This window comes from Polypterus senegalus, chromosome 12 (genome assembly GCF_016835505.1).
Source record: "Polypterus senegalus isolate Bchr_013 chromosome 12, ASM1683550v1, whole genome shotgun sequence".
NCBI lineage: Eukaryota > Metazoa > Chordata > Cladistia > Polypteriformes > Polypteridae > Polypterus > Polypterus senegalus.
In genome coordinates, this window is record NC_053165.1 from 147,253,200 (window position 1) to 147,278,628 (window position 25,429).

The following is a 25,429-nucleotide window of genomic DNA, read 5'->3' on the forward strand; positions in this document are numbered from 1 at the left end:
CTGAGACCTCCATATTTCTTTATTATCAGATATTGTATGATGGACACCAGTTGTTTTGGCTCATTTTGTGTATCAATACCGTTTGGCTGCTAATTAAGGATAAAGAAACAATTAAAGGGTCTGAGTCTTCAACAGCAGTTCAAGTCAATCAAAATGAATTCAAAAGAAGTTAATTAGCAGCAAAAACAGGTCACTAAATAAGAAAAGGGTTAGAATGAAAAGCTGCAGCCACTGCGGCCCTCCAGGACTGGAGTTTGAGACCACTAGAGTAGACTATAACTCACAATTTGCCCACAACAAAAAGAAATGTAGCCTGCTTGGCTTCAGTGGCGGCCTACACGGCCAGATAACTATCCAAACTGGTACGGGTCCACATGCCAGCCAACACACTGACAGCCCACAGCCTCCACCCTAGAGCTCTAAGTAGGTGGAGTTAAACTCGCCCTCCCTCAACCCTCATCTGTAAATGGGTGGAGCTCTGCACTTAGACTCTACTGGAGTCAACTCCACCTACTTGGAGCTCCAAGGTGAAGATGATACGAACTCAACAAACTCAGCCTTCTTCACCTTAGCCATGGCTTCCCCCTCCTGTGGATACAGTATAGCTTAGCTCATGCTTGTTAACAGAAAGAAGACTTCAACTTTAAAAATAGTGAAGGTCTGCACGTTTTTGAGCACCGCGTGAACCATATCCTAATGAAGTTCATCTTCTGCCTTTTGAAAGAGCACACAACACCACATCAGATTTATCAGTAGCATTGAAAATACACTGAAAAGACTTTTATAAAGGGTTGTTTTTTGTCATTTTTTTCATCAAATGTTATTAATAGCAAGCCACTGCAGAAAAAAAACTCAGAATAATTTCTGCGACAAATACTAAAAACATTGCTATTGCTAACATTATTTAAAGTTATTGTCTGCTTTTACATGCATTTTTATTACTATTTAATTTAATATTGTTTTTTGTATCAGTATACTGCTGCTGGATTATGTGAATTTGCCCTTGGGATTAATAAAGTATCTATCTATCTATCTATCTATCTATCTATCTATCTATCTATCTATCTATCTATCTATCTATCTATCTATCTATCTATCTATCTTATCTATCTATCTATCTATCTATCTATCTATCTATCTATCTATCTATCTATCTATCTAGTGCTCTCCTCCATCTTCCCTAGTTCTCCCCTGGCACTGTGGTGAAAAAATAACTACGAAGGGTGCTACTAAAGAGAGTGCATAAGCAAAGCATGAGAAAGGTAGCATGGCTCCTCGTGAACTCCAGACTTATTACAATTACAAGACTAGGTTTGCCAGTGTTAGTCATTTAATACTGAAATGAGCTGTGCTAGCTGTTGAAGACGGGTTGAAATCTAATGAACCTCAGCGTTAACGTTTGCAGTACCTGCGTCTCTGTTATATGCCATTTGGAATGGGATTTGTAAAAGTAATGTTAATGTTTGTGATGCGCCATCTGTTGGAATGACAGAGACATAGCAACTAGATAGGCACAGACAGACACTTATCCTTTTATTAAGGTAGATATTCGGAAGAATGTAAAATGAATAGTGCTTTATGTCAAACCCTGCTTAGTACAGCGTGGGTGGATACGGTGGAAATGACATTTCCCTCCGTAATGGCAGGATGCATAGACATCAAATGGCAAAGCACAGAAGATGTATTCTCTCCCTGACTACCTGAGAGCCCCACAGTCGACTGATGCTTTCAAACGAAACCTAAAAACTTATCTTTTTCGAAAGGCATTTTGTTAAAATTATTTCTATAGATTATCTTGTTTGTTAATTTATTCTTATTTTGTAGCACTTTGAGATTGTTAAATATAAAGCGCAATATAAATAAAATGTAGTATTATTATTATTGCTGCAATATGCATGCTTCATTTCGCATATTACATATCTGTATGCAGCACTGAATATAAGGCAAGGTGGTCTGTTATTCGATAGGATTTGCTGTCAGACATTAACAGACAGTTCTGATCCACCTAAAAAAAGTGTTTGTACAGCAAACATAACTCAGCCGACACAGACATCAAACAACCAGCCACACAGAAGAAAAGCTACACCCTCCATGCTTCATAGAGCTGTCAACCACAATTGGTTCTTTATCCTCCCAGGCGGTTTGGATGTAATCTTAATCTGCTATCCATACCGTCAATCTCACAATCAACCATGCTGAGAGAGTCAGACACTGATGTCCACCTGTCCACTTACCGTCCAGAAAAAGCTGTTGAGGAGCATCCATTCCTCAGGTAAATATTCTACATCAGCAAATTAGTAAATTAAGATAACAAATCTGATGTTAGCAGAAGGATTTTACTTAATGCATATAACAGAGCATTCACATTCAACATGGACCTTTGAAAACAAAGTAAAAGCACTGGGTTTGTCCATGAGTAGTACGTATAGACCGTGGTGGGTCTCATATCAGACAATGATGAGACTCACTACAGAGTGGAGATACAACACCTAGCACTATGGTGCTCAGCCAACAACCTCATCTTGAACACCAGCAAGACCAAACAGATCATTGTGGACTATAGGAGGTCCAGAAGAACAGAACATGAGGAGGCTGTAATGTTTGTGGACAATATCAAGTTCTTGGGTATCCACATCACATCGGATCTGACCTGGTAAAGAAGGCCCAACAAAGACTCCTCTTCGTCAGTAAGATGAAACGTGCTGGATTCTCCTCTCAGCTGCTCACAAACTTCTACAGATCTGCTATAGAAAGCCATCTCTGTCACAGTATGACAGTGTGGTACACAGCACAGGCAGGAAGGACTTGGCATGGGTGGTGAGGACAGCACAGGGGGTCGTGGGAAGTCCTCTCCTAGACCTGGACTCTGTATATGCTGGAAGGGTGCAGAAGAGGGCCAAATGTATAGCTGCGGATCTCACCCATTCGGGAAATGGACTGTTTGTAGCACTGCCTGCAGGACAACGGTACAGAAACAGAAAAACACGCACCCGCAGACTGAAAGACAGCTTTTTCCCCAGAGCTGTGACGTCCATCTGGCCCTGCTGATACACACACATACATCTACATCTACCCCTAACCTGCCCCTGTAGACACGCACACGCACACACACACTCGTAGTCCTCCCCTGCTGACACACACACAGATCACAGGTCTCTGCAGGCGTACTACCTCAGGAAAAGTCTCGACTTGATGATGTTTAATTGCTGCTGTCTTTTATACTTATTATGTTTTGTTTTTTATTATTTATATTGTATTGTGTATTTTAAGTATTCTGCCTTGAAGCCGAGTCCTACCAACACAAACATTTCGTTATGTGTATGCATAATGACAATAAAGAATTCTATTCTATTAAATGCATTCAGATGTTTTATGAAATATAAAAAGTCAATTTCAAAAGAAGTCTGAATTAGCATAAGCCTCCCTAATTCAGGGTGTTCATAAGAAATGTGAAGATTTACTTTCATGATATACTGGTAGATAATAAACAAGAATTGTTGTGTCGGATATATGAAATATATCTTAAATATTTAAAGCCTAAATATTATCAATTTTAATAGAAATTTGTCATTTTTCACAGATAGAAGTCCATAGAGGGCTAGACTCCTTTGTAAAGGATCACAAATAATATCATTTTTGTAATCACTGGTTTTGAAATAGTCTAAAACGATACCCCACACTCTTATGTTTCATATTTGTCGTTTTTAACCTCCTGGAAGTGGCTCTTCGACTGCTGAGGTCGGCACAATTTCAAGGCCTTCTGATCATTTTAGCTGAAACACCCTTTGGTTTACTCCTTATCATAAGGGTGTGACTTCCTGCACAAAATATCGATAGGCAAAGTGAAAATGAGATAAATTCATAAGCGCAGGTGACATATTCACATGTTCATTTTTTAAATATCTAAATAGTCAGCTTCATTTTGATGCTGGACTTACTGCATTAGGTAAGTTTATTAAGCACATTCAGCAGTAGATTAGTAGTTTTTTATTATTCTTATTATTAGTAGTAGTATTTTATATATTATTATTATTATTGTGAATTTCCCCTTGGGATTAATAAAGTATCTATCTATTAGTGGAAGATTTTATATATTATTATTATTATTGTGAATTTCCCCTTGGGATTAATAAAGTATCTATCTATTAGTGGAAGATTTTATATATTATTATTGTGAATTTCCCCTTGGGATTAATAAAGCATCTATCTATTAGTGGAAGTACTTGTATTTCATATTATTATCTTTCTTATTAGTAGTAGTAGTAGTATTTATTATTATTATCAATAGAGGTGGCGGTGGTAGTAGTATTGATTTTGTTGTCATTGGAGTTTGCATGTTCTCCCCGTGTCTGCGTGGGTTTCCTTTCACAGTCCAAAGACATGCAGGTTAGGGGTATTGGCAATCCTAAATTGTTCCTAGTGTGTGCCCTGCGGTGGGCTGGCGCCCTGCCTTGCACCCTGTGTTGTCTGTGATTGGCTCCAGCAGACCCCCGTGGCCCTGTAGTTAGGATATAGCGGGTTGGATAATGGATGGATGGATGAAGCAATTAGAATACCTGTAAAATAGAATGAAAATCAAGATGAAAATATTTTTAAAAAGAATAAAAAACATTCCCATATAACTGCTTAGTACATATATATATATATATATATTTTTACCAAACTTAGTTTTCTAATTTCTATATTGTTCCTAAAACGCAGAATCTGGGAAATAACATTTCACTTAATTAGCCCAGGGGTCCAATTAAAAACAGAAGCTGGTTGGAGCAAAAACCTGCAGTGGGTCCCCCAGGACCGAGTTTGAGAACCTTGGGTGACACTTTAATAATAAAAACTCCAAGCCTCGATGTCTGGGGTTCTCCACGTCAGTCCTGGGGGCCCACTGTGGCTGCAGGTTTTGTTCCATCCAGCTTCTGTTTCTAATTGGATTCCTGGGCTAAATAAGTGAACTGTTATTTGCCAGATTCTGTGTTGTGGAACAAATGTACAAATTAGAAAACTAGAATATATATATAAATGCAGTTATATACCAAGCAGTTATATGGGAATAATGCATTTTTTTTTCTTTTAAACAATATTTTCATCTTGAATGTCATTCTATTTTTGCCGGGTGTTCTAATTGTTTAATTAATTCGTTATTTTCTAAGTAGTGGGTCTAATGCTGAAGTAGTTGCAGCCTTTGATGATTCAGTGTTGTTTGCCTGGCTGTCATTATTAAGATACAATGAAGGGTGCAAACTGCACAGAGAAAGGTTAAAATATAATGAAAGCAACAAAAGGGAGTTAAGCATTTAAATCTATAGCAAAAATAGAATTTTTCCTAAATTTTACATGTAAAATATGCTGCGGTGCTTTCTTAATGTAGAATAAGAGATATAAAAAAAAAAATCCCAGCTAATTAATCGAGATCAGTGTTTTCAGATGTTGTCACTGATTATGAATCTGGTTGAAACAAAAACCTGAAGCCACAGGGGGCCCCCGGGACCGACTTTGGGAACCCCCGCTCTACGGCCATTGATCTCATACTTAGCAGGTGGCTCGCTGGCAGCACTGTATTTGCCCGGCTGGTTGTCTCCTAGAGTTGGAATGTTTCTCCTTCACGTGCGTAGGTCCACCCCCATTAAACTCCAATAACACGAGTGATAGGTTCAGTGGCCTTTCCAGTTTGATCCTATGTGAGAGGGTCAGCGGGCTCTGCGATTTAGTGGTTTTATGTCCAAGGCTTGTCCGATAATGCTAGAAAAAATTCGAGCCCCAAACAAACCTAAATCTGTTGCAAACATGCCTTAAAACGTTGCACTAAAGCCCGTTTCTTCCATCACACTAGTACCGTTCTAGAATGCGATGATGTGAGTGAAAAAGTAAAAGTTCGAATCAGACACTTTACAGGAATTGCATTGTAAGTGATTTTCAGATTTATTTGTCTCGTTTAATACCAGTAACTTTCTGATTTCTTTAGCACTGGCATGACACACCGTATCATTTTCAGCAGTCAGCAAATAACGCCCACCACACATTCTCCACTTCTTTCCGATACCTGAAACAAACAAAACTGAGGCACTGACTGGGACTAACCGGAAATTGCGAAACGCGACCAACCATAAAGAAGGAGGCGTGTAAAATGCGGGTTGCTACTAATCGTAGACTGCATTGGTCAAATCTTTCCTTTCCCCGCCCGCTAACAGATCATATTTAGATTGACATGCCTTTGAGCAAATGAAAGTGGCCGATGTAATGTTATTTATAGTCCTATTTGTCAAAGCTTAAACGTGTCCGCCCAGCACACACCTCCCACCCTTATTTCGCTTGTACCCCTTTCCTCCCCTACGAATTGGTTCAAGCTTGAATTGGGTTTGTTTTTAAAAGCAGTGCTGCTTTCATGCTTTACGTCTTTTAGTTTTTGCTTTCCATGTAGTGGGGCTGAACTGGTATGACAGCCTAATTTCACGGGAACCTTTCTTTCCTTCATAGAATAGCAAGTCGAAAATGAGCATGGCTTCAGTTTTGGACGTGCGGGGTCTGCCTACAGATGAGGTATTTTAATATTTTTGACTTTTTTTTTTTTTTTTTACTTATTACTCATGACGTTTTGTAATTGCAGTATTGAGGAAGTGACGTATTGAATACGGTGTTTAAAATATTTTGCGGCTTTTTTCCCCTTCTTCCTAAAAGAAAGCCTCTTGCCGGAACCGAGACGTGAAACGGCTCGTTTACTCCGGATCTCTAGGTAGTGTTCATTGTGTCTACTCTTACATAAGATTTTTTTACAAAAGGGACTCACAGTTTAGTTCATGAATGTAGCCCCTTCGGTGATTTAATGCTAAATTGTCACAGTCTAGCACGAAGCTAGCGGAGGGACACCTCGCCTTTCTTAAGGTTTTGTTCCATAAATATGACAGAAATGAAATGAACCTCTGATGTCGTGGGTTCAATCTGGTAATACTCTGAATAAGTAACTTATTCGTATCTTGACAAAGTGTTGGTTTATATAATTGATTCACTGATGTTTGAATTATTTAGAAGATAGCATTACAGCACTCTGGACCAATCCACCACAGAAATGCCTATCATAAATAAATACATATGGGAATAAAGACAATCTGACAACTGATGAGAATGCTCCATAAAAAAATCATAGGAAATCATAAGCAAAGGCTATACTGAGACAGAGACCAATCATTTGTGTCACGCTGCCCATTTAGATAGGGAGTGGAATATGTGCAGTATCATTAGTTTATCAGTCTCGAAGATTTCAGTGAAAGGTGTGTTCTTTTGCAGTTGTCTGCGCGAGATCCGGGGCTAAGCATTTTTTTTCTTCAACTCGATCAATATTGTAATGAAGATTGTACTGTAGTAGGCATTTGACAGGTAAGTGCGACAGGCCGGCGGTCACGTGATTACCGAGGCGGGTGTCTGCGCTCGTGTTTATATGCGTGTGTAGGCGGTATAGCCAGGTAATGAATTCAACTGCACTTTGATATAGAAGTAAATGTTCAATCTTTGTACTTCTTTTGTATCAATTAATTCTCGTACTCTCCTTAGCAGTGGCAGAGTTGTTCCAGCAGTATAAAAGAAAAAGGGCAGAATGTGAAGTCTTCGGTTATCTTTTCAGGGGCGCACTTAAACTTAAGTCTTCGAATGTGCACTTCAGTAAACTTTGATCATTTAAACGGGGCACCAGGACAACATAAGTGCATCGTGGGAAATGAACCCAGGTCTCTGGGGTTGCGAGGACCAACTGTAATTTTATCATTTTGTTTATTGGATATGTTGCATTTTTTTTTGGTCAATGCCCAGAGGGGACTGGGCCGGTGGTCTCATGGTCTGGAATCCCTACAGATTTTATTTTTTCTCCAGCCGTCTGGAGTTTTTGTTTTTTCTGTCCCCCCTGGCCATTGAACCTTACTCTTATTCGATGTTAATTAATGTTGATTTATTTTGTTTTATAATTGTGTCTTTCATTTTTATATTCTTTAATATGTAAAGCACTTTGAGCTACTGTTTGTATGAGAATGTGCTATATAAATAAATGTTGTTGTTGTTGTTGCTTTTAATATCAAAGTGTTTATCTTAGTGGTCACTCTTCAGTAGAACTGAGCACATCAAGCTTGGCTGAAGAGTCCACCCATCGAGCCACACCTCGGGTACTGACATTAGTTTTACTTTCACTGACATCTTTCTGTCCATCCTATCAAAAAGGAGTTTGGTCTCAAACTTCTGTGTTAAGCCAGTACTGCCAGCTGAGCAGAGTTGAGAAAATGTTTCAAAAAAACTTTAAGGCCTGTAATTAGGAAAGTTGGGGGCAGAAAGTCCATTGTGAGATCAAACAGTAAATCATGGAAATGTTTGTTTGTAGTAAAAGTATTGAAATGTCTTGCGATTCTGCTTCGCTTATTTATAAATTTCACATAATGGAGTTAGTAAGTATAAAGAAAGACGAGATCATCCTATGTTTTACAAATATTAATAGAATTTGTCAGATATAAAGCCTAGGAGACCATGTGGTATGTAAATCTGCAGATGCAATGATTTTTTTTTTTTTTTTTTTGAGTAAATACTGTTGTGACATTTTGAAATAGACAGACATCAGTTTCGTTGTTCTATCATTTATAACATACCTTACATATAATGAAAAGTATTTGTTGCTTGTGACACTAGTGCAGAACAGTGTTGGGGGACATTGCTTTTACATTACTCATTACTTATATATAAAAAAAAAAACTAAATTTACTTATTATAAAATGTAATGCATTACAAATTGCATTTTGAGCTACTTTTTATTCTTTTGTTTGAAAGACTTCACAATTCATTGGCCAGCATTTATTAAATCCTAAGCCTATATATGAATTGTCCTGAAACTGACCAGAAACGCAGCCAGATTTGATCATTTTCTTGTGGGACACTCTGTCCTGAGATGGTCAGAAAATGTCCTGAGGTAACACCAGGAGAAACCAGCTATCAAAAAGGGCCGCTTCAGCATCGTTGGAGGCACACAGACACAGAGCTTGGAGAGCCGCTAAGGCCCATCTGCTTCTTGCCTTACACCTAATGCTGCTTCTCCAATCATTGGCAATTCCTGACTGTAAACTGGCCAGATTAAATTTACCATTTAGAACATGCAGGATTAAATGTCTACATATAATATTTTGTTACATTTTTCATTTGATTGCTTGCTATGTATGTGCTTAACCTCTTTTTCACTAGATTCTACTGAAACAATTGGCGTACGTACAAGTGATAGCAGAAGGAAACATCAATACGTCTATGAAATAACAAAGCAATTATTTTTTTTTTATTTTGAGTAGAGGAACTAAACTTCCATAGTAACACATGTTGTGTGTTACCCTTTTTTTTTTTAATTTAAATTAAAGGTACCTTTGTCCATCCATCCATTTTCTAACCCGCTGAATCTGAACACAGGGTCACGGGGGGTCTGCTGGAGCCAATCCCAGCCAACACAGGGCACAAGGCAGGAACCATTCCTGGGCTGGGTGCCAACCCACCGCAGGACACACACAAACACACCCACACACCAAGCACACACTAGGGCCAATTTAGAATCGCCAGTCCACCTAACCTGCATGTCTTTGGATTGTGGGAGGAAACCGGAGCGCCCGGAGGAAACCCACGCAGACACGGGGAGAACATGCAAACTCCATGCAGGGAGGACACGGGAAGCGAACCCGGGTCTCCTAACTGCGAGGCAGCAGCGCTACCACTGCGCCACCGTGCTGCCCAGGTACCTTTGTTGCTTTAAAAAAAAAAAAAGTTAGTTTTAAAAAGTAAACTGACTATGTAACGCATGTCTGTTTTAATTTGTTACTCCAGCACTGGTGCAGAAACATGCAGTGATAAAACAAGCCACAATAACCGTGCATACACAAATTATTAAACGGGATAATGTCAATTCAAAATAAATTTGTGTAGCTAGCTGTTCCATAATAATAATAATAAATGTGGACCTTGAGCATATAACATACAGGAAGTGGTCCTTATTGGAATGTGGCTTGAGATGACCTAGTGTCCTTTTTGAGATGGTTGTTAACTTTTTGCTCTGCTGCTTTGTTGGTTTTTCTTTAAAAACCAGTGTTTGCCGAATTGTGACCATCAGACATCCTTCTAAAAATATAACTCCGTAACTGAGTTTGACAGCTACTATTGGAAGAGTATGGGAATCCTATGGCTTGAAGTCTTGTGAAGAGGGGAAAAACCTGTAAAAAGACAAGCTAAAATGAATTGGGTAGCCAGTTAACTTGTGCGCCATGTGAGGCTCATTCAGTTCCCTTAATGAAGAATTTCAGTGTTTTTTTTTTTTATTACCAAATTTGAATGTAAGAATAATATTTTTTTGTTTCCATAGAGCCTTCGAGAATCCAATTTGTCCCTAGTGGATTATTGTAGGAGTCGTATTAAGAATAGAGGGCAGTACAGACATTTCATATGTAATACTGTAACCATATGCAAGTCCTTCTAAGTGCTCACCCTCAAGTATTTCTGTTGGTTCAATTTAAAGTTACTAGCAACCCTAACCTGCTTTTCTTTGGAGTGCTGAAGAAAACTGATGTTACCTGATGAAAAATCTATGTGAAATTAGGGAGGACATTCATCTCGTCGAAGGTTAATTTGTCCTTTTGACTTCTGTATTTTCCTCTTTATTTACTTACTTGGGTGTTCAAACCTGTAACACTTAAGAGGAATGTGGTATCGCCAGCAAAATGGGAGCACATTTTTAGACTAGAGGATTAGTGATAAAGTGTGAAAGTATATTAACATTGTAAAATCTAAACAAAGTCTAACATTCATTGGAACACACTGTGCAAAGAAGATACTAACACAAATGTAAACGCTATTCAAGTATCGTGTCCTTTTTTTTTTGTTTTTTCATGCAGGAAGAATCGAAGATTCTCCGTGTCAAAGTTATTGCTGGAATTGGACTGGCCAAGAAAGACATTTTGGGTGCTAGGTATGAAAACTCCATTGATCAAACTATTTATTCTGCAATTTAAAATACTAAAATGATAATGACAAGAAAATCAAAACTAATTATTTATGCCTCAACTTTTAATACACAAAGAATCACCACTAGAGCGCTACTCCCTTTTTATAACATACAACATACAACAAAAGTTTGAAAAGACAATTTCATTAACTTCATATGGGCAAACTGAAGCGAGTCATATTGCACATTATATTTAAGTACTGCTTGCTAATGGAAAGGTGTATGTCCTGTAGCAACTTCTGAAGAGGTTTGGCATTCATTTTATCCTTTTAATATCGTCACCTTTTAAAGTAGCTAAACATCAAAAATGTGTGTTTTATTCACTCTTAGTCAGTCATGTTCATGGTCAAAGACTCACTAGGTTGTAACTCCAAGTTGCATCCATCCATCCCACCTTGGATCACTTGAGGGCCACGGGTTGAGGGCTTGGAAGCCCAACCCTGTAGGGCCCCGTGGTCACCGCCAGGGGGCGCCCCAATGCCTTGGGAACCCTGGACCTCAGCACTTCCGCCACACCAGGAAGTGCTGGGGGGAAGAGAAGCAGGGACACCCAGAGTGCTTCTGGGAGTACAGCCGGCACTTCCGCCACACGGGGGCGAGTCGGCGGGTGATTGCCAGGGAGCACCTGGAGCACATCCGGGTGAAGATATGCTAGGCTGGAGTCGGGAGTGAAGGAAGGAGGCAAGGAGGCGGCCTAAAGATTGCAAGGCGTTGTGTGGCCAGGACTTTGGGGGTTTGTGTGCACTTTGGACTCTGTAAATAGTTGTGTAAATAAACATGTGGTGGTGGAAAACATGTCTGCCTGTTATATATAAATGAAAAATAGTGGAGCGCGGATACCAAATGTCCCAAACACACATGCTTTCATTTCTTCTCGCACACACAATGCAGTGTACAATTCACCTTTCATTCACAGTCCTTTCCCACTATTTTCTTCCTCTGCCTCCCAACTCCGGCTCCCCGAATGGAGTGAGACGGCCTCTTTTATACTTCACCCAGATGTGCTCCAGGTGCTTCGTGATGATCTTCCGGCAGCACTTCCTGGTGTGGTGGAAGTGCTGCTGTCCTGGCCTCCATAATTGTCTGGGTGCCCCCTGGCCCCCATGTAGACCATGGCGGCTGCCTTCTCGTGGTGTCTGTCTATCCGTCTGTCCGTCCATCCATCCAAACCACAAATTTAATTCCCCTTGTTGTATATTTGGTTGACCCAGAACTTATATAAATGTTCAATAACCCAGGCTATAATTGATGGTGTATACCTGTATATGCGAGTATATACTGAATTAAAGTGTGTAGGTTCTAAAACAAGGTAGTTTAAATTGTCAAGAGGTAGAAAAAACCTGATGATTATGGTTTAACATTCTTGGATAATTTTCCATGCAAATCAGCCTTTGTTGTGTTGTAATATAAGAGGGGATGTTAAAGGGTTGGGGACCGGCTGGTACCCCATTTAATGCTGGCAAACTAAAATGATAGAAAAGTCCAAGCAATTGTGGTAATGATCCAGGACACGTTTGTCCTGTGAGGCTTTGTCTTTAAGATTTGTTATCTGAGAATTTGTGGTGCACCATGCTAAGTAGAATCTGGTTCACAAATAAATGCCAAGCTATGGTGGATGTGGTTCTCAAATAGCTAATGGGGCGGAAGGATTGGGACCCCTGGAGCTGTATGGGCTTCATGGTCTGGGCATTGGGCAGAAGGAAAGAGGTAGTTAGTTACTGTGCATCCCCAGAGGTTAGGTCATGAACAGTTACTTACCAGTGTTTCCTGGATGTGCCCTACTTATTCACAATGTTACATGCATGTAAGCTTTCTGTTATATACTGTAGCTTATTTCCAGTATGAACTGGAACACCGGTAAATTAGGTTTAGCAGTGGGTTGCACAGAGGATTGATGATAGGGTTTGAAATGTAACCTTGTACTTTACAGTCCAGCATCATAGCTGCTAGGCAATATGGCCAGTACAAAGAGCCATCACAAGGTAAACGCTTCTACTTCATCCATAGGTTTTTCAACATGCAGGTAGTTAAGCAATTGCATATTTGCAGTTATGAAGAAATTGTTTCAGCATAGTCAGTTTGTTGAGATGGCTTATGCTTTGATAATAAGATATCCTTTTTTTTTCTCCTATGGCATGTTTGTAAGATACTATTAACATGACCATTATGAAGGAAGGGAAGGTAAGGTTAGGTTGGGAGCATGCGCTGATTACAGCGCATTACTGTACCCACACAGATTGAGATCCAAGTGCAGCCGTGCAACGGTGACACCTCAGCACCATACTGAAAGTGGTTTCTTAATTAACCTTGTTACATTAAAGCCATGATCTGATGATGTTTGTTTTAAACCTAATGTATAAAAACAACATCTCCTTAAATAGTTATTGGGTATGATTTGTTTGTTAGGCAGGTAGCCTACTACAGAAATAAGTCCACTGGTTAAAGCAATGACCACTTTAAATTGGTTATACTATGAAAAATGAGGCTGTCTGTATGCAAATGTCACCTAGCAGTATAACAGGTCTGAGCAGAAACGTTTTGGTTTCAGCAGGTAAGCTATGAGTGTAATAAATGATTTAAATACAGAGATAGCAAGTGGTGTTTTCCAAGCCTTGAGGCAAGCTTTTTGTTATGAATCAGCTGGCAAATATTCTGTCTTGCAGTCACCTAAAGATATGAAACCTACTTGGTTTCTGAGACCTCTGCCTTTTGGGTCTTCATCTCCAGTTTCTTCACCATTTTAACTTATCATTTTAAATTTTTTTTATTTTTTCAAAGTCACTTCAAGGGAATATATTGGTTTTTCTCTTAAACAATATTTTTCTAATGTATGCATAGGCATTTGATATGACCTGCTTAACTCTTTCAGGGCTGATGTTGACTTTTGTCGAAATTCAGGGGCAGAGGACGGCAATCGGCTGTAAACTGCAACAAAATTCGCCCTTACTTTTTAGTTCGACTCTCTTTGCTTGAAGAAAAGTTACATAGCTTTGTTGATTTGACCTCGATTCCCTGCGTGTGCATGAGTAGTGAAGAGCAAACAGCTTCTAAAATGGCTTCTGGCGAGACTAAAGCAAATGTGCTAAGCAAAATACCCCATGGAAGTTTTACACATTACTGCTGAATTGGACTCAGACTTTGGTGCAAGTGATCTGGAGATGGATATATGAAAAATGAGAGTGAGGTACCAGCATCGGCCTATCAGTCAACTGCTGATCGTGATGCTGAACACGTTCGTGTAGCTGATACGCTTACAGCCGCGATCGCCTAGGAGGATCACCACTTCTGACGACAAGAGGTAGAAACCATATTGCATCACACTGCTAGCGTTGCCCACCATCTGTACGAAGACAGAGAGGTAGCCGGCCCGCCGTGCATTCCTACTGGCCATCAAGCCGCCCCTGCACAGCCACTGCTGCCAGACATGCCAAACAGACGCTAACAGCAGCGACAGACGATTTATGTTGATCTGTGTGACACCAGTGCATTGTGTGCTTTTCAGAAAACTGAGGTTTTTGGAAAAAATATTCAGCCCTGAAAGAGTTAAGGTAACTCTGTAACGCTCCACATTATGACCACCGCAGCATTCCAGATCTAGGGAGGCCTACCATTTATTGTCATGTTGTGTGTTTTTTTTAATTTTATGTCACTTTATTACAGGCATTTCATAGATTCATGTGATCATTCTACGTACTGTAAAAAGGCGCTATATATGCGCCCGAACCGACACAGAGTCACACTGGAGGCACGTATAAAAATAAAAATACTTTTATTGTTTCTTCACCTGGGGGGCACGTCTTCCCCGTAATTCCCACGGGCACAACACAGTCCCGAGTGTGACATAAGCACCAAATTAAACACCACACTCCTCTCTTTCTTCCACCACCACTCCTCCTCTAAGCTTTTGTCTTCCTCTTTCTGTCTCCGGCTAATGAGTGGTGGTTGCTGACTCCTTTTTATTAGACACCTGGAAGGGCTCAATTGCCGACATCCGGTTGCACTTCTGGGTGTGGAGAAACTAGTGCCCAAAAGGGGCTAGCAGCTCCTGCTGCAGCACCCTTTGGTGGCACCTGCGGAACCCAACAGGGCTGCACCAAACTCCAACTCCCATGAAGCCCTGCGGGAGTCCGAGGCACCGCTGCAACCCATGGAGCCTGACATCTAGCGTACAGAGGGAGATACTGGAACATATGCTGTCACAGTACATATAGAATTTTTATTTTAAGGGGTAGTTGAATTATAATTGCATTGTGTATTGAGTTGAGACATGTAATTTGAATGTTGTGTTTTTTTTATTTTTAAAATAGTGATCCTTATACAAGAGTGTCACTTTATGATCCAGTAAATGGAGAACTCACTAGTGTTCAGACAAAAACGATCAAGAAGGTAAGCCTTTTATTCTCAGTTTCTGCTTCTAAGCGATCCTGTTATTGTCATCTGTAAGTCTGTCTTGCATTGGCTTTATGTTAAAAAGTCAAATCGCTTCTCCCAACTGCATGGCCACTAACTCCACACATTTTGCATCACTTTGTTTTTTATATAAAAATGGTACACATGCTTGCTAAATGTATAACTGAACCAAAACATTGACAGTATATATTAAATTCACATATTCTTCTTTTTGTAAATATTGGGTATCCACACAGATACCTGGGTAATCCTAATAGTTGTTTGTTGAAAATTGTAGGCTAAATAAATAATAGTTGATTGCTTAATGCAGAATTCCTTCATTAGTGCATGTCAAAACAGAGATTGTGCCTTAACAGTCAAATTTTAGAGATATTACAGGATTACTTCAAAAGCAAATGAGGCTTTTAAAAATGCAACTCAAACTAACCATCTTGTTTTTGTTTGTTCTGAAAAGTCCCAAGAACACCCCTTACACCCCATTTAGAAGAAATGATTAAGCAGTGGTTCGACCATATTTGTGTGTGGAGTATACTTCTGTCTTCAAGAGATACATAATGAAGTCACAGCTGTGACAGATAGGGGGCAGTAACAGTAGTGACCAAACCAGTATGTGGACCCAACTCCCTGTAGCTGTGAGGCAGTGGTGCTCACCAGTGTCATGTCAATGATGGATTGATTCTTTAATTTTTGTGCTTGTTGTTTTTCCAGTTTTGGCTTCATTGGTTTCTCAACTACAGCAGGTCATACTCCCTTACTCCCACCTATATCCCGATGCACACTCCTACTATGACAATTTAGAATTGCCGCTCAAGATAACTTTCATGTTTTGAGATGTGAAATAAACCAAATCCAGCAGAACTAACTACTGAAGCACTGTGTCTGCCCTAATATAGTTCTATCTTACTGGTTTCCTTTTTAAAAGTGAAACAAGTTTATTCCTGCTTTATGGCATTTATTTATGGGCATGTTTTGCCACGTAGAAAACCGCAACAATGAGAGTAGGTTTTTCCTGTTTGTTAGGTTGCTATAATACTCTTCTTTCTCGCAAGATATTTTGCACAGACTAGTACAATGTCAGGGTCGTCCTGTATAGTATGAATGAGAGAAACGGTAACAATAGATTTCCTTATGTAAGAAAAAAAAGTCAAAAGATGCTATAAACCATGGCTTGAAATCCAGCAGAAATTGTAAGAAAAGTGGTGTAGTTAAAATGCATTGAAGGTGGTTCAAAACTATTTAATAATTAATAACTATTTTATTTAATAGTTACAAGTTGAGTATTTTACTTGATTAGATAGCACGAGGAGGTCAAATGCAGATTGAGATTAATAACCTTTAAAACTTGCCTTCTTGATCACAAGTAACAGTTTAGTCATCTGCACTAAAAGAATAATAGCAATTGTTTAGAATGATTTTTGTGTTCTTAAACAATGCACACTAAAGCAGTTACTGTTTGTTTTTTTTTTTTTCTTTTTTTATGGCTTTGTTTTCCATGGTTACGCTGCTTTTCGTAGCTACATAATGTGGATGAATTACTTATCTGAACCCTAACCCTAACCCTCTACCTTTTTCTAAAATCACTGCAGCATTTTCATTTGTTTTTGTTGAGTTAGATTGGTAACTCTAAAGGCCACCTTGAACTAACACAGAAACAGTGAAACATCCGAGTGATTTTAAATTCTGAGATATTTTATTGAGAAACACATTTTAATAAGAGAGTGCAAAAGCAGAGCAGAAGCTTAACATCCATCCATCCATTTTCCAACCCGCTGAAACCGAATACACGGTCACGGGGGGTCTGCTGGAGCCAATCCCAGCCAACACAGGGCACAAGGCAGGGCGCCAGCCCACCGCAGGACACGCACAAACACACCAAGCACACACTAGGGCCAATTTAGAATCGCCAATCCACCTAACCTGCATGTCTTTGGACTGTGGGAGGAAACCGGAGCGCCCGGAGGAAACCCACGCAGACACGGGGAGAACATGCAAACTCCACGCAGGGAGGACCCGGGAAGCGAACCCGGGTATCCTAACTGCGAGGCAGCAGCACTACCACTGCGCCACCGTGCCGCCCGAAGCTTAACATTCTTTTTCACAAAGCTGTACATTATTTGTTACTGTAAATAGACGTAGTTAAATGGGTTTTCAACAGTTTCATTGTAGAAGAGGATGGCCTTGTACCATGGTTCCTGGAACTCTGAAGTAAAATGTCTATGCTACTTTGCTTAATTAAATTAAAACGATGGCTTTTTAATAGCTGCACCCAGTCCTTCCATGGTGTTATTCCATGTTAAAAAGGGAACTGCACACAGTGTTGAAATAATCACAATATGTTAACAAAAATAGAACTTGTAGTATTGACTAGTATTATATTTGTAATTTTAGAAGATCAGTCAAGTATGCACAATGCACTTTCCTAAACTCAAACAGGTGCAGGTGTGTTTTTTTCCCCTTTGTTTGCAGCAATAACTGGTAAGAAGTAATGTCCTTTAATGAAAAACTTGAAGAATGATGTGGTTTATTTTATTAATGTCTAATTTTAGAGCAGGAGTACTTTCAGTGTGTCTTTTTTTATTTTTATGCCTGCCTGTCTTATTAACCTATGAAGTTCTGTGTACAAGAGAACATTTGTGTCTTCATTGTAGTACCAAGTGGTTACATTGGCAAGATTATTGATGCTCAGTTAAAATCTATGACTATTTGAAGTCTTGTTGTATCTGTTTTAAATGAGTTCCATTTATGTTTGCTTTACACAAATACAAATTGCTCATGATCCTTTACATTTGGTAAGCCTTCAAGGGTTATAAAAATTTAAAAGACTGACATTTTTTTTTTGTGCCGGGTCATTGTCACAGTCAGAAAAAATGTGTATATAATTGTCTCACTTTCCTCAAAATTACACAGTGCAGTGATATAGTGGTTTTCAAACGTATGTAGCTTGGATAAAAGAATGTTATGGCACCTTTGCTTGTTTTAAAATCAACCCCATCTTCTACCTCGGTCTCAAAAGGAATACCCCATCTGCTTTAACTCGGCTCTCAGCCATAGATTTTAAACTTATGTTTAAATTTAGACATTGACCTTTATTTTTATTATATCGTGAACAAAAACAAGATATTCCAAGTAGCAATATGGTGTCTATGGTACCTTTCCCCATGTGTAGTGGGAGTGTCTTAATGTTTGTGCTTTTTGTTCTGCGTCTCCAGTAGGATTTCAACTTGACTAAATTTTAAAATATCCTTACTTTCCTAAATTCTTTGTTGGTGATGATCTGTATTTTTTTAATTGTTATCAAAACAATTTTTTTTTTTATTTTAAGAAGTGCATTTTGTAATTGCTAAAGAAGTCCCCCTTGTTATATTTTGAAATACTGGAATTTATTAATTAATTCTTCTTATTTACATACAGACTTTGGATCCCAAGTGGAATGAAGAATTCTTCTTTAGAGTAAGTATCAAATACCAGCATAAATGATGCATTGTTTCTGCCGACCCCAGTTTTTCTTCTGCTGAGAATTTTATTTCAGGTTTTCCATTCAGGCACCTTGTGACACAGTTGTCAGAAAGCATACTCGGATAATGGGGACGAGGTGTTTTGTCAGATGAAAAGGTCTTTCTGTTCAAAAATTGGACCTAGGAAAAGGTCTGGAGGAAGAGTCTTACCAGAGCACACCTACACAACGTGCTTTACTACTAGTATACATTTTTATTTAAAGGCCATTTTTCTTTACAATATGTTACTGTTGGTGCAGCAAGTCCCTCTGGTGTGGGTTTGACACTTCTTTTGAGATTTGAGTGTGTATAATTGTTGTAGCTTTTATTACCATATTTCTGACAAAGTTTGATATTATTTGGAGTTGTGTTTGTGTTTACATCTGCATCTGAACCTTAGTCTGTCAGTTGAAAACCACCAATTTTATCAAACAAACATTCAAAGGTAATGAAAATGGCACGGCTTCCTGACATCTTGCAATTATTTCTGTAACAAATTCAAATACGTGTTGACTTAGTGAATATAGTAAGTGAAATGCTAAACCAGCTGGGGTCAAATAACAATAGTTCAAATGATTCTTTTTCCACCATACAGATAATTGGGGTTAGGAATGTTGTTTTTATTGCATGTATTAAATTTAAAATGTACCTGGTAAGTAGGGTATTGTACTAGTAGTAACCACTAACCAGCAAGTAGTAAATTCTCGACTTTCTATTTTTTTATTTGGCTTTGAGTCTCCCCATCTGTCAAAGACAACCACTATTCCCAATTCTATTCACTAGTACAATTGAACTACTTATTGTTAACTTGCATAATCCGCTGGAAATTCAGAAAATTTTAAAAGATGAATTGAACAAAAAGCATCCTTTTATGATGATGACAATGCTTGTTTGGGGTTTAAAATTTACTTGAGCCAAAGTATATTCTAATATTACTGTGGCATCGTAGTCCATCTTTTTATGTCCTTTTAAGAGCCTTGTATCAGTTCATAAATCCAGGAAACCCAATTATAGGTGAAAGTAGATTGTAAAAAGTAAATTTAACAGCACTCTTTATATTAAGATTTAAATCACATTATTACATGTACGAAGTGGATTATATTATTTAAAAAGAATTGCAGCAGTATTTGCTGTTATGCTGAACGCCTCATCACCATGACTGTGAAGACCGGGAGACTGGCGTACCTTTCCCTCCCATTCCTTCATGCCAACCTACTAGACTTGAAGGTACCTTACACAACTGATAGGTAAACTGCTGAAATTTGTTTTCAATTGCATATAGCAGAAATTTACTTATTAGTAATTAATACTAGAAAAACACATTCTGTCAGAATAAAGAAAATGTTTTACAGCATTTTCTTCCAGACAGCAACAGTTTTTAGAAAATGATAAATCTGTGCTTTGCTATTAACCCATTATATCAAGCATTTTACTAGAATAACCTGATTTCACATTAAAAACAAAAAAGTTTTAGAGGACTAAAGGTATAACCCATGAATTTCTATACCATTTTACTCCTAAACAAAAAAGGTGCCTTTTTAAGAGGTTATTTCTTTCTTTATTTCTTTATTTATTATTATTACAGTTTCACTCTTGAGATGCAGATCTCCTATTAGATCTGATTTAAACATGATCAAAATTATAATTAATCATAATTAATTATCAAAATTATACAGTACCTTTCACAGGTCACACTGTCTCAAAGCACTTTAAAAACACACGGCAGTAATATTTAAAACACACATTGCAAATTAATTTTACAGATAAATGCCTTCAGACACTGAGAAAATAGGTTAGTATTCTGTCAGGTGTTAGTGAAATAATCAGTCACAATAAAGCCAGTCATAAGGATTCAAATAAAGTATGCTTTTGTTAAATCTACCATGTAACTTATGGATACAGTTAGGCCAGCGTTATATTAAATTTATCTTTTATTTGGGAGGACACTGGTTCTGCAAAGATGAACATTAAGGCGTTTCAGAAGATTAAAATAAAATATAGCAAACTTTTGCTCTGTTTGTGCTAATGGAACTGGCCTAAATTCTACATGTTCAATGAAACCCACTTTTGCCTTTTCATTCATCAAAATCGCATTGCTGCTGACTTCTTGCTGCCTTTTATTATCCATAGTGTGGATCACTTGAAATTCCTGAATGTATTCTTTCAACACATGAAGTCTTTGATTACTAAACTCTGTAACGGCCTTAAGGCTGTCTCCATTATACAGTCTTGTACATCAACTATAATTCTTTAAATCTACAGTTTGTGATTTTTTTTCCCCTCTTTTTAAGCTAATAGAGAACAGCAGAAGTAGTTCAGCATGCTCCTAAATTTTAAATCAACTGCAGATGGATAGTTAATCTGTGATTTAGTAGACACTGAGTATCTCGTATTTGAAAACATGTTGTAACGAACTTGAAAAGACATAAAACATGTAGAGTCTGACCAACTATTTTGATGACAATTCACAAACACTTGTTATTGTAAATTGAATCTGCAATTTCATCTTCTGCTGTACTGCCTCAAGGCACTTCTCTGTGCAAAGTAGAAGGGGAAAAAAAAATAATTTTCTCACCTTTTCCCCTTAAACTTATTTAATGCTTAAAACTGAAAATATTAAAGCTTTTACATGAAAAGTGGAGTTTTCACTTATTTATTTTTCAAACACTCAGTTTTAATTTCTTTATTTTCTGCCCCCAATTGAACTATAAACAAGCTTTTGATCAGTATACACTCACCTAAAGGATTATTAGGAACACCTGTTCAATTTCTCATTAATGCAGTTATCTAATCCACCAATCACATGGCAGTTGCTTCAATGCATTTAGGGGTGTGGTCCTGGTCAAGACAATCTCCTGAACTCCAAACTGAATGTCAGAATGGGAAAAAGAAAGGGGATTTAAGCAATTTTGAGCGTGGCATGGTTGTTGGTGCCAGACGGACCGGTCTGAGTATTTCACAATCTGCTCAGTTACTGGGATTTTCACGCACAACCATTTCTAGGGTTTACAAAGAATGGTGTGAAAAGGGAAAAACATCCAGTTTGCGGCAGTCCTGTGGGCGAAAATGCCTTGTTGATGCTAGAGGTCAGAGGAGAATGGGCCGACTGATTCAAGCTGATAGAAGAGCAACTTTGACTGAAATAACCACTCGTTACAACCGAGGTTTGCAGCAAAGCATTTGTGAAGCCACAACACGCACAACCTTGAGGCGGATGGGCTACAACAGCAGAAGACCCCACCGGGTACCACTCCTCTCCACTACAAATAGGAAAAAGAGGCTACAATTTGCACGAGCTCACCAAAATTGGACAGTTGAAGACTGGAAAAATGTTGCCTGGTCTGATGAGTCTCGATTTCTGTTGAGAAATTCAAATGGTAGAGTCAGAATTTGGCGTAAACAGAATGAGAACATGGATCCATCATACCTTGCTACCACTGTGCAGGCTGGTGGTGGTGGTGTCATGGTGTGGGGGATGTTTTCATGGCACACTTTAGGCCCCTTATTGCCAATTGGGCATCGTTTAAATGCCACGGGCTACCTGAGCATTGTTTCTGACCATGTCCATCCCTTCATGACCACCATGTACCCATCCTCTGATGGCTACTACCAGCAGGATAATGCACCATGTCACAAAGCTCGAATCATTTCAAATTGGTTTCTTGAACATGACAATGAGTTCACTGTACTAAAATGGCCCCCACAGTCACCAGATCTCAACCCAATAGAGCATCTTTGGGATGTGGTGGAACGGGAGCTTCATGCCCTGGATGTGCATCCCACAAATCTCCATCAACTGCAAGATGCTATCCTATCAATATGGGCCAGCATTTCTAAAGAATGCTTTCAGCACCTTGTTGAATCAATGCCACGTAGAATTAAAGCAGTTCTGAAGGCGAAAGGGGGGTCAAACACCATATTAGAATGGTGTTCCTAATAATCCTTTAGGTGAGTGTATGTTGTACACTGATAATATAACTGCAGTTCTGCATTGGTTTTCCATAACCATAATTCATCACAAACACATTTTTTTTGTATCCATTATATACAAGTTAAAGATTTTAATAAACAACTTACTTCACATTTCTGATGATTTATTCTTGATTCATTAGTTAGCAGTATTATATAGTAAAGCCACCATTCTAGATAAAGCATCTCAGGACTATTGAGTGTTTCTACAATTGTGCATCATTATTAATCTGAAACTCTGCACAAAATTGCATATTAAAATTTGATTCTCACATAATGAATGAAAGTCAGCTTTAGATGGAATCCCATGTTTAAGCAAGACCGTATAATTCAGTTTAAATTATGCATGGTAGACCTCTCATTTGACAAAACTGTCACAAATATACAATGGAACAGGCCCTTCTTATTAGATGATATTAAACATCAGACTCCCCTTGCCATATTCATCTCCTTTACAGCTTTTTTTGGGGTATCTGCCTATGTATGGAGCCCGATAGGTTTTTACAAATTACTTTATTTTTAATAAGGTGCAATACTCGTTCCCTATAATTCTGCTTAACTGGAAAAATTCAAAGCCGTTTAGTATTGTAAAATAAAAAATAATCTTACCTTATATCACTTAATTATAGGAAATTTAATAAACTTTATGAATGAGCGTACATTTTTTACTTTTATGTCGTCTTGTCTTGTTCAAAATACCCTTTCCTACCAAAGCATATGACCAGTTTTTAGTGTGCTTAATTAATAGCTAAAGTATTTGGCTTAAAACCGTGTCATTCTCAGTCTCTCAGTTTTATACACTGCACATCATGTATATTCTTAGCTGTTACCAACTCAGCAGTATCTCTCTAAAAATAAACAAATAAAAGGTAATATTTCAGCATCAGGCTGTCTAATATCCTGTGCTATTGTGACACAAGAAAAGTAATGTCTATCTCAGTGAAATCCAAGACATTTGTCATTTGCATGAGGCTTATTTCTGATGTGTGTAATGAAAAGTAGGCCAGAAGTATACTAAATGACACAAATTTTTGTCCTTTTTTTTTTTTTTTGTTTTGTATTTGTTCTTTCACTATTCTTAAAGCTTTCATTTCAATGAACAATGCACTTTTCTAGTTCACCCATCTGCACAATAGTCGTAGCTCATTAAATTCTTCCTTTACATTTTGTTGTTAAGTAAACTCGATCCTCTCTTCCTTTTATTTATAACTGTCCAGTTAGGTTTGCTGTTAAAACTTGTTTGTTATTTTGTTGCATAGAGGCCGAAGAATTTGTTCATTCAAAATAATCCATTTTGTACTATACCTAACAAACTGATGAGGAGCAGTAATTACAGATTGATAAAACTTAAGTGCTTTCTGAGTTTGTGAAGTTTCTTGCTGTTTTATTTTGTGCCGACAAGAACCCCCAGAAAGAAAGGGCAACTTATGCTTCCATTTTTCCCAAATGTACTAATCTCTCCTTCCATTCTGTCTTGTGAACCCCAGGAGTCACTGTTGCACAGTAAGTAAAATGTGGTGACATGAATGTTTCAGTCTAGCTAATCATTTTAATACTTTTTGAATCACCCATCAGCGATGCAGAATACAGCAGTTTAACACACTGATATCTGTGCAGTCCTGTTACAGTAAATGTTTGTAGTGTTTTATTATTATAAAAAAGACATTTAATTTAGGCATTATGCAATCTTTCCATTACTGTTTAACTTTTTTTAACTTGATCATATTACTAGAGACACCACTTTTTGTTATATGATTCTATAATCAAGCTCCATCTGGTAGTGCTTTGTGTATGAAATCTATGAAAGTCATCAATGAGACTTTTAATAATAATACACATTGACCCAATTGCTCATATGTCCACCTGATTTTTAGTACATAGTCAAATAAAATGCAAGTAAGATTTTAAGAAGGAATAGCTGTTTCAAGCCTGGTTGTTCTGCCAAACAATATGTGGAGAATGAGTTTGTAATCAGGTGATTTTATGTGAAGCTACTGTACTTTGTTTAGCTCCGAATTGGTCATATGTGAGAAGGTGGTGCTGGTGTAAATGTCAGTTTTCTGTACATAATCCCCATGGTGTATTTAGTAACTGTGAAAACTGGTTGTGTAAAAGTGTTTTTCTTGACGCCCACCTTCATATTTAAGGTGTATTTGCTTTGCTGGATGGTAAGAGGTCCGGCATTCCAAAAAGATGGGTAGTTATTACCAGAGATGCACTCTCAAGCCGGTTTCCAATAGGAAATTGTGAATAAAGTGTGCCATAAGGTGCATCGTAAGTATATGAAATGTATTAAGACAGGGGCTCTCGGCCTGTATACCACCTCACTGAACAATGTGCCACAAGCAAGTTCCTGGATGTTACAGACTTAAAATCTGCATGTTTGTTTAGTGGATGTGTAATGCTGAATTCTATGTAGAGGCTTGTAATTCTCTTGTAATTTCTGAATCTGTTAGATCAGTATATTAGAACAGTTGACAATGCCTCGTGTGTGCTTCTGATCGCAGACAAAAATAGAGGGGTAACGGTAATCAGGAGACCATGCGTTCTAAAGCTG

The 25,429-nt window shown here is 38.3% G+C and overlaps 1 protein-coding gene across 2 annotated transcripts in view; it reads left to right on the forward strand.

The window, feature by feature from the left end:
* The first annotated feature begins 6,319 nt into the window (after window positions 1-6,319).
* Window positions 6,320-25,429, forward strand: part of nedd4a (NEDD4 E3 ubiquitin protein ligase a) — a 116,597-nt gene continuing 97,487 nt past the window's right edge. For both annotated transcript variants that reach the window (XM_039770253.1, XM_039770254.1), the window contains exons 1-4: window positions 6,320-6,534; window positions 10,890-10,963; window positions 15,307-15,385; window positions 18,821-18,859. In XM_039770253.1, the coding sequence (XP_039626187.1) occupies window positions 6,487-6,534; window positions 10,890-10,963; window positions 15,307-15,385; window positions 18,821-18,859 (240 nt within the window). In that variant the 5' untranslated portion in view covers window positions 6,320-6,486. The remainder of the gene's footprint in view (window positions 6,535-10,889; window positions 10,964-15,306; window positions 15,386-18,820; window positions 18,860-25,429) is intronic.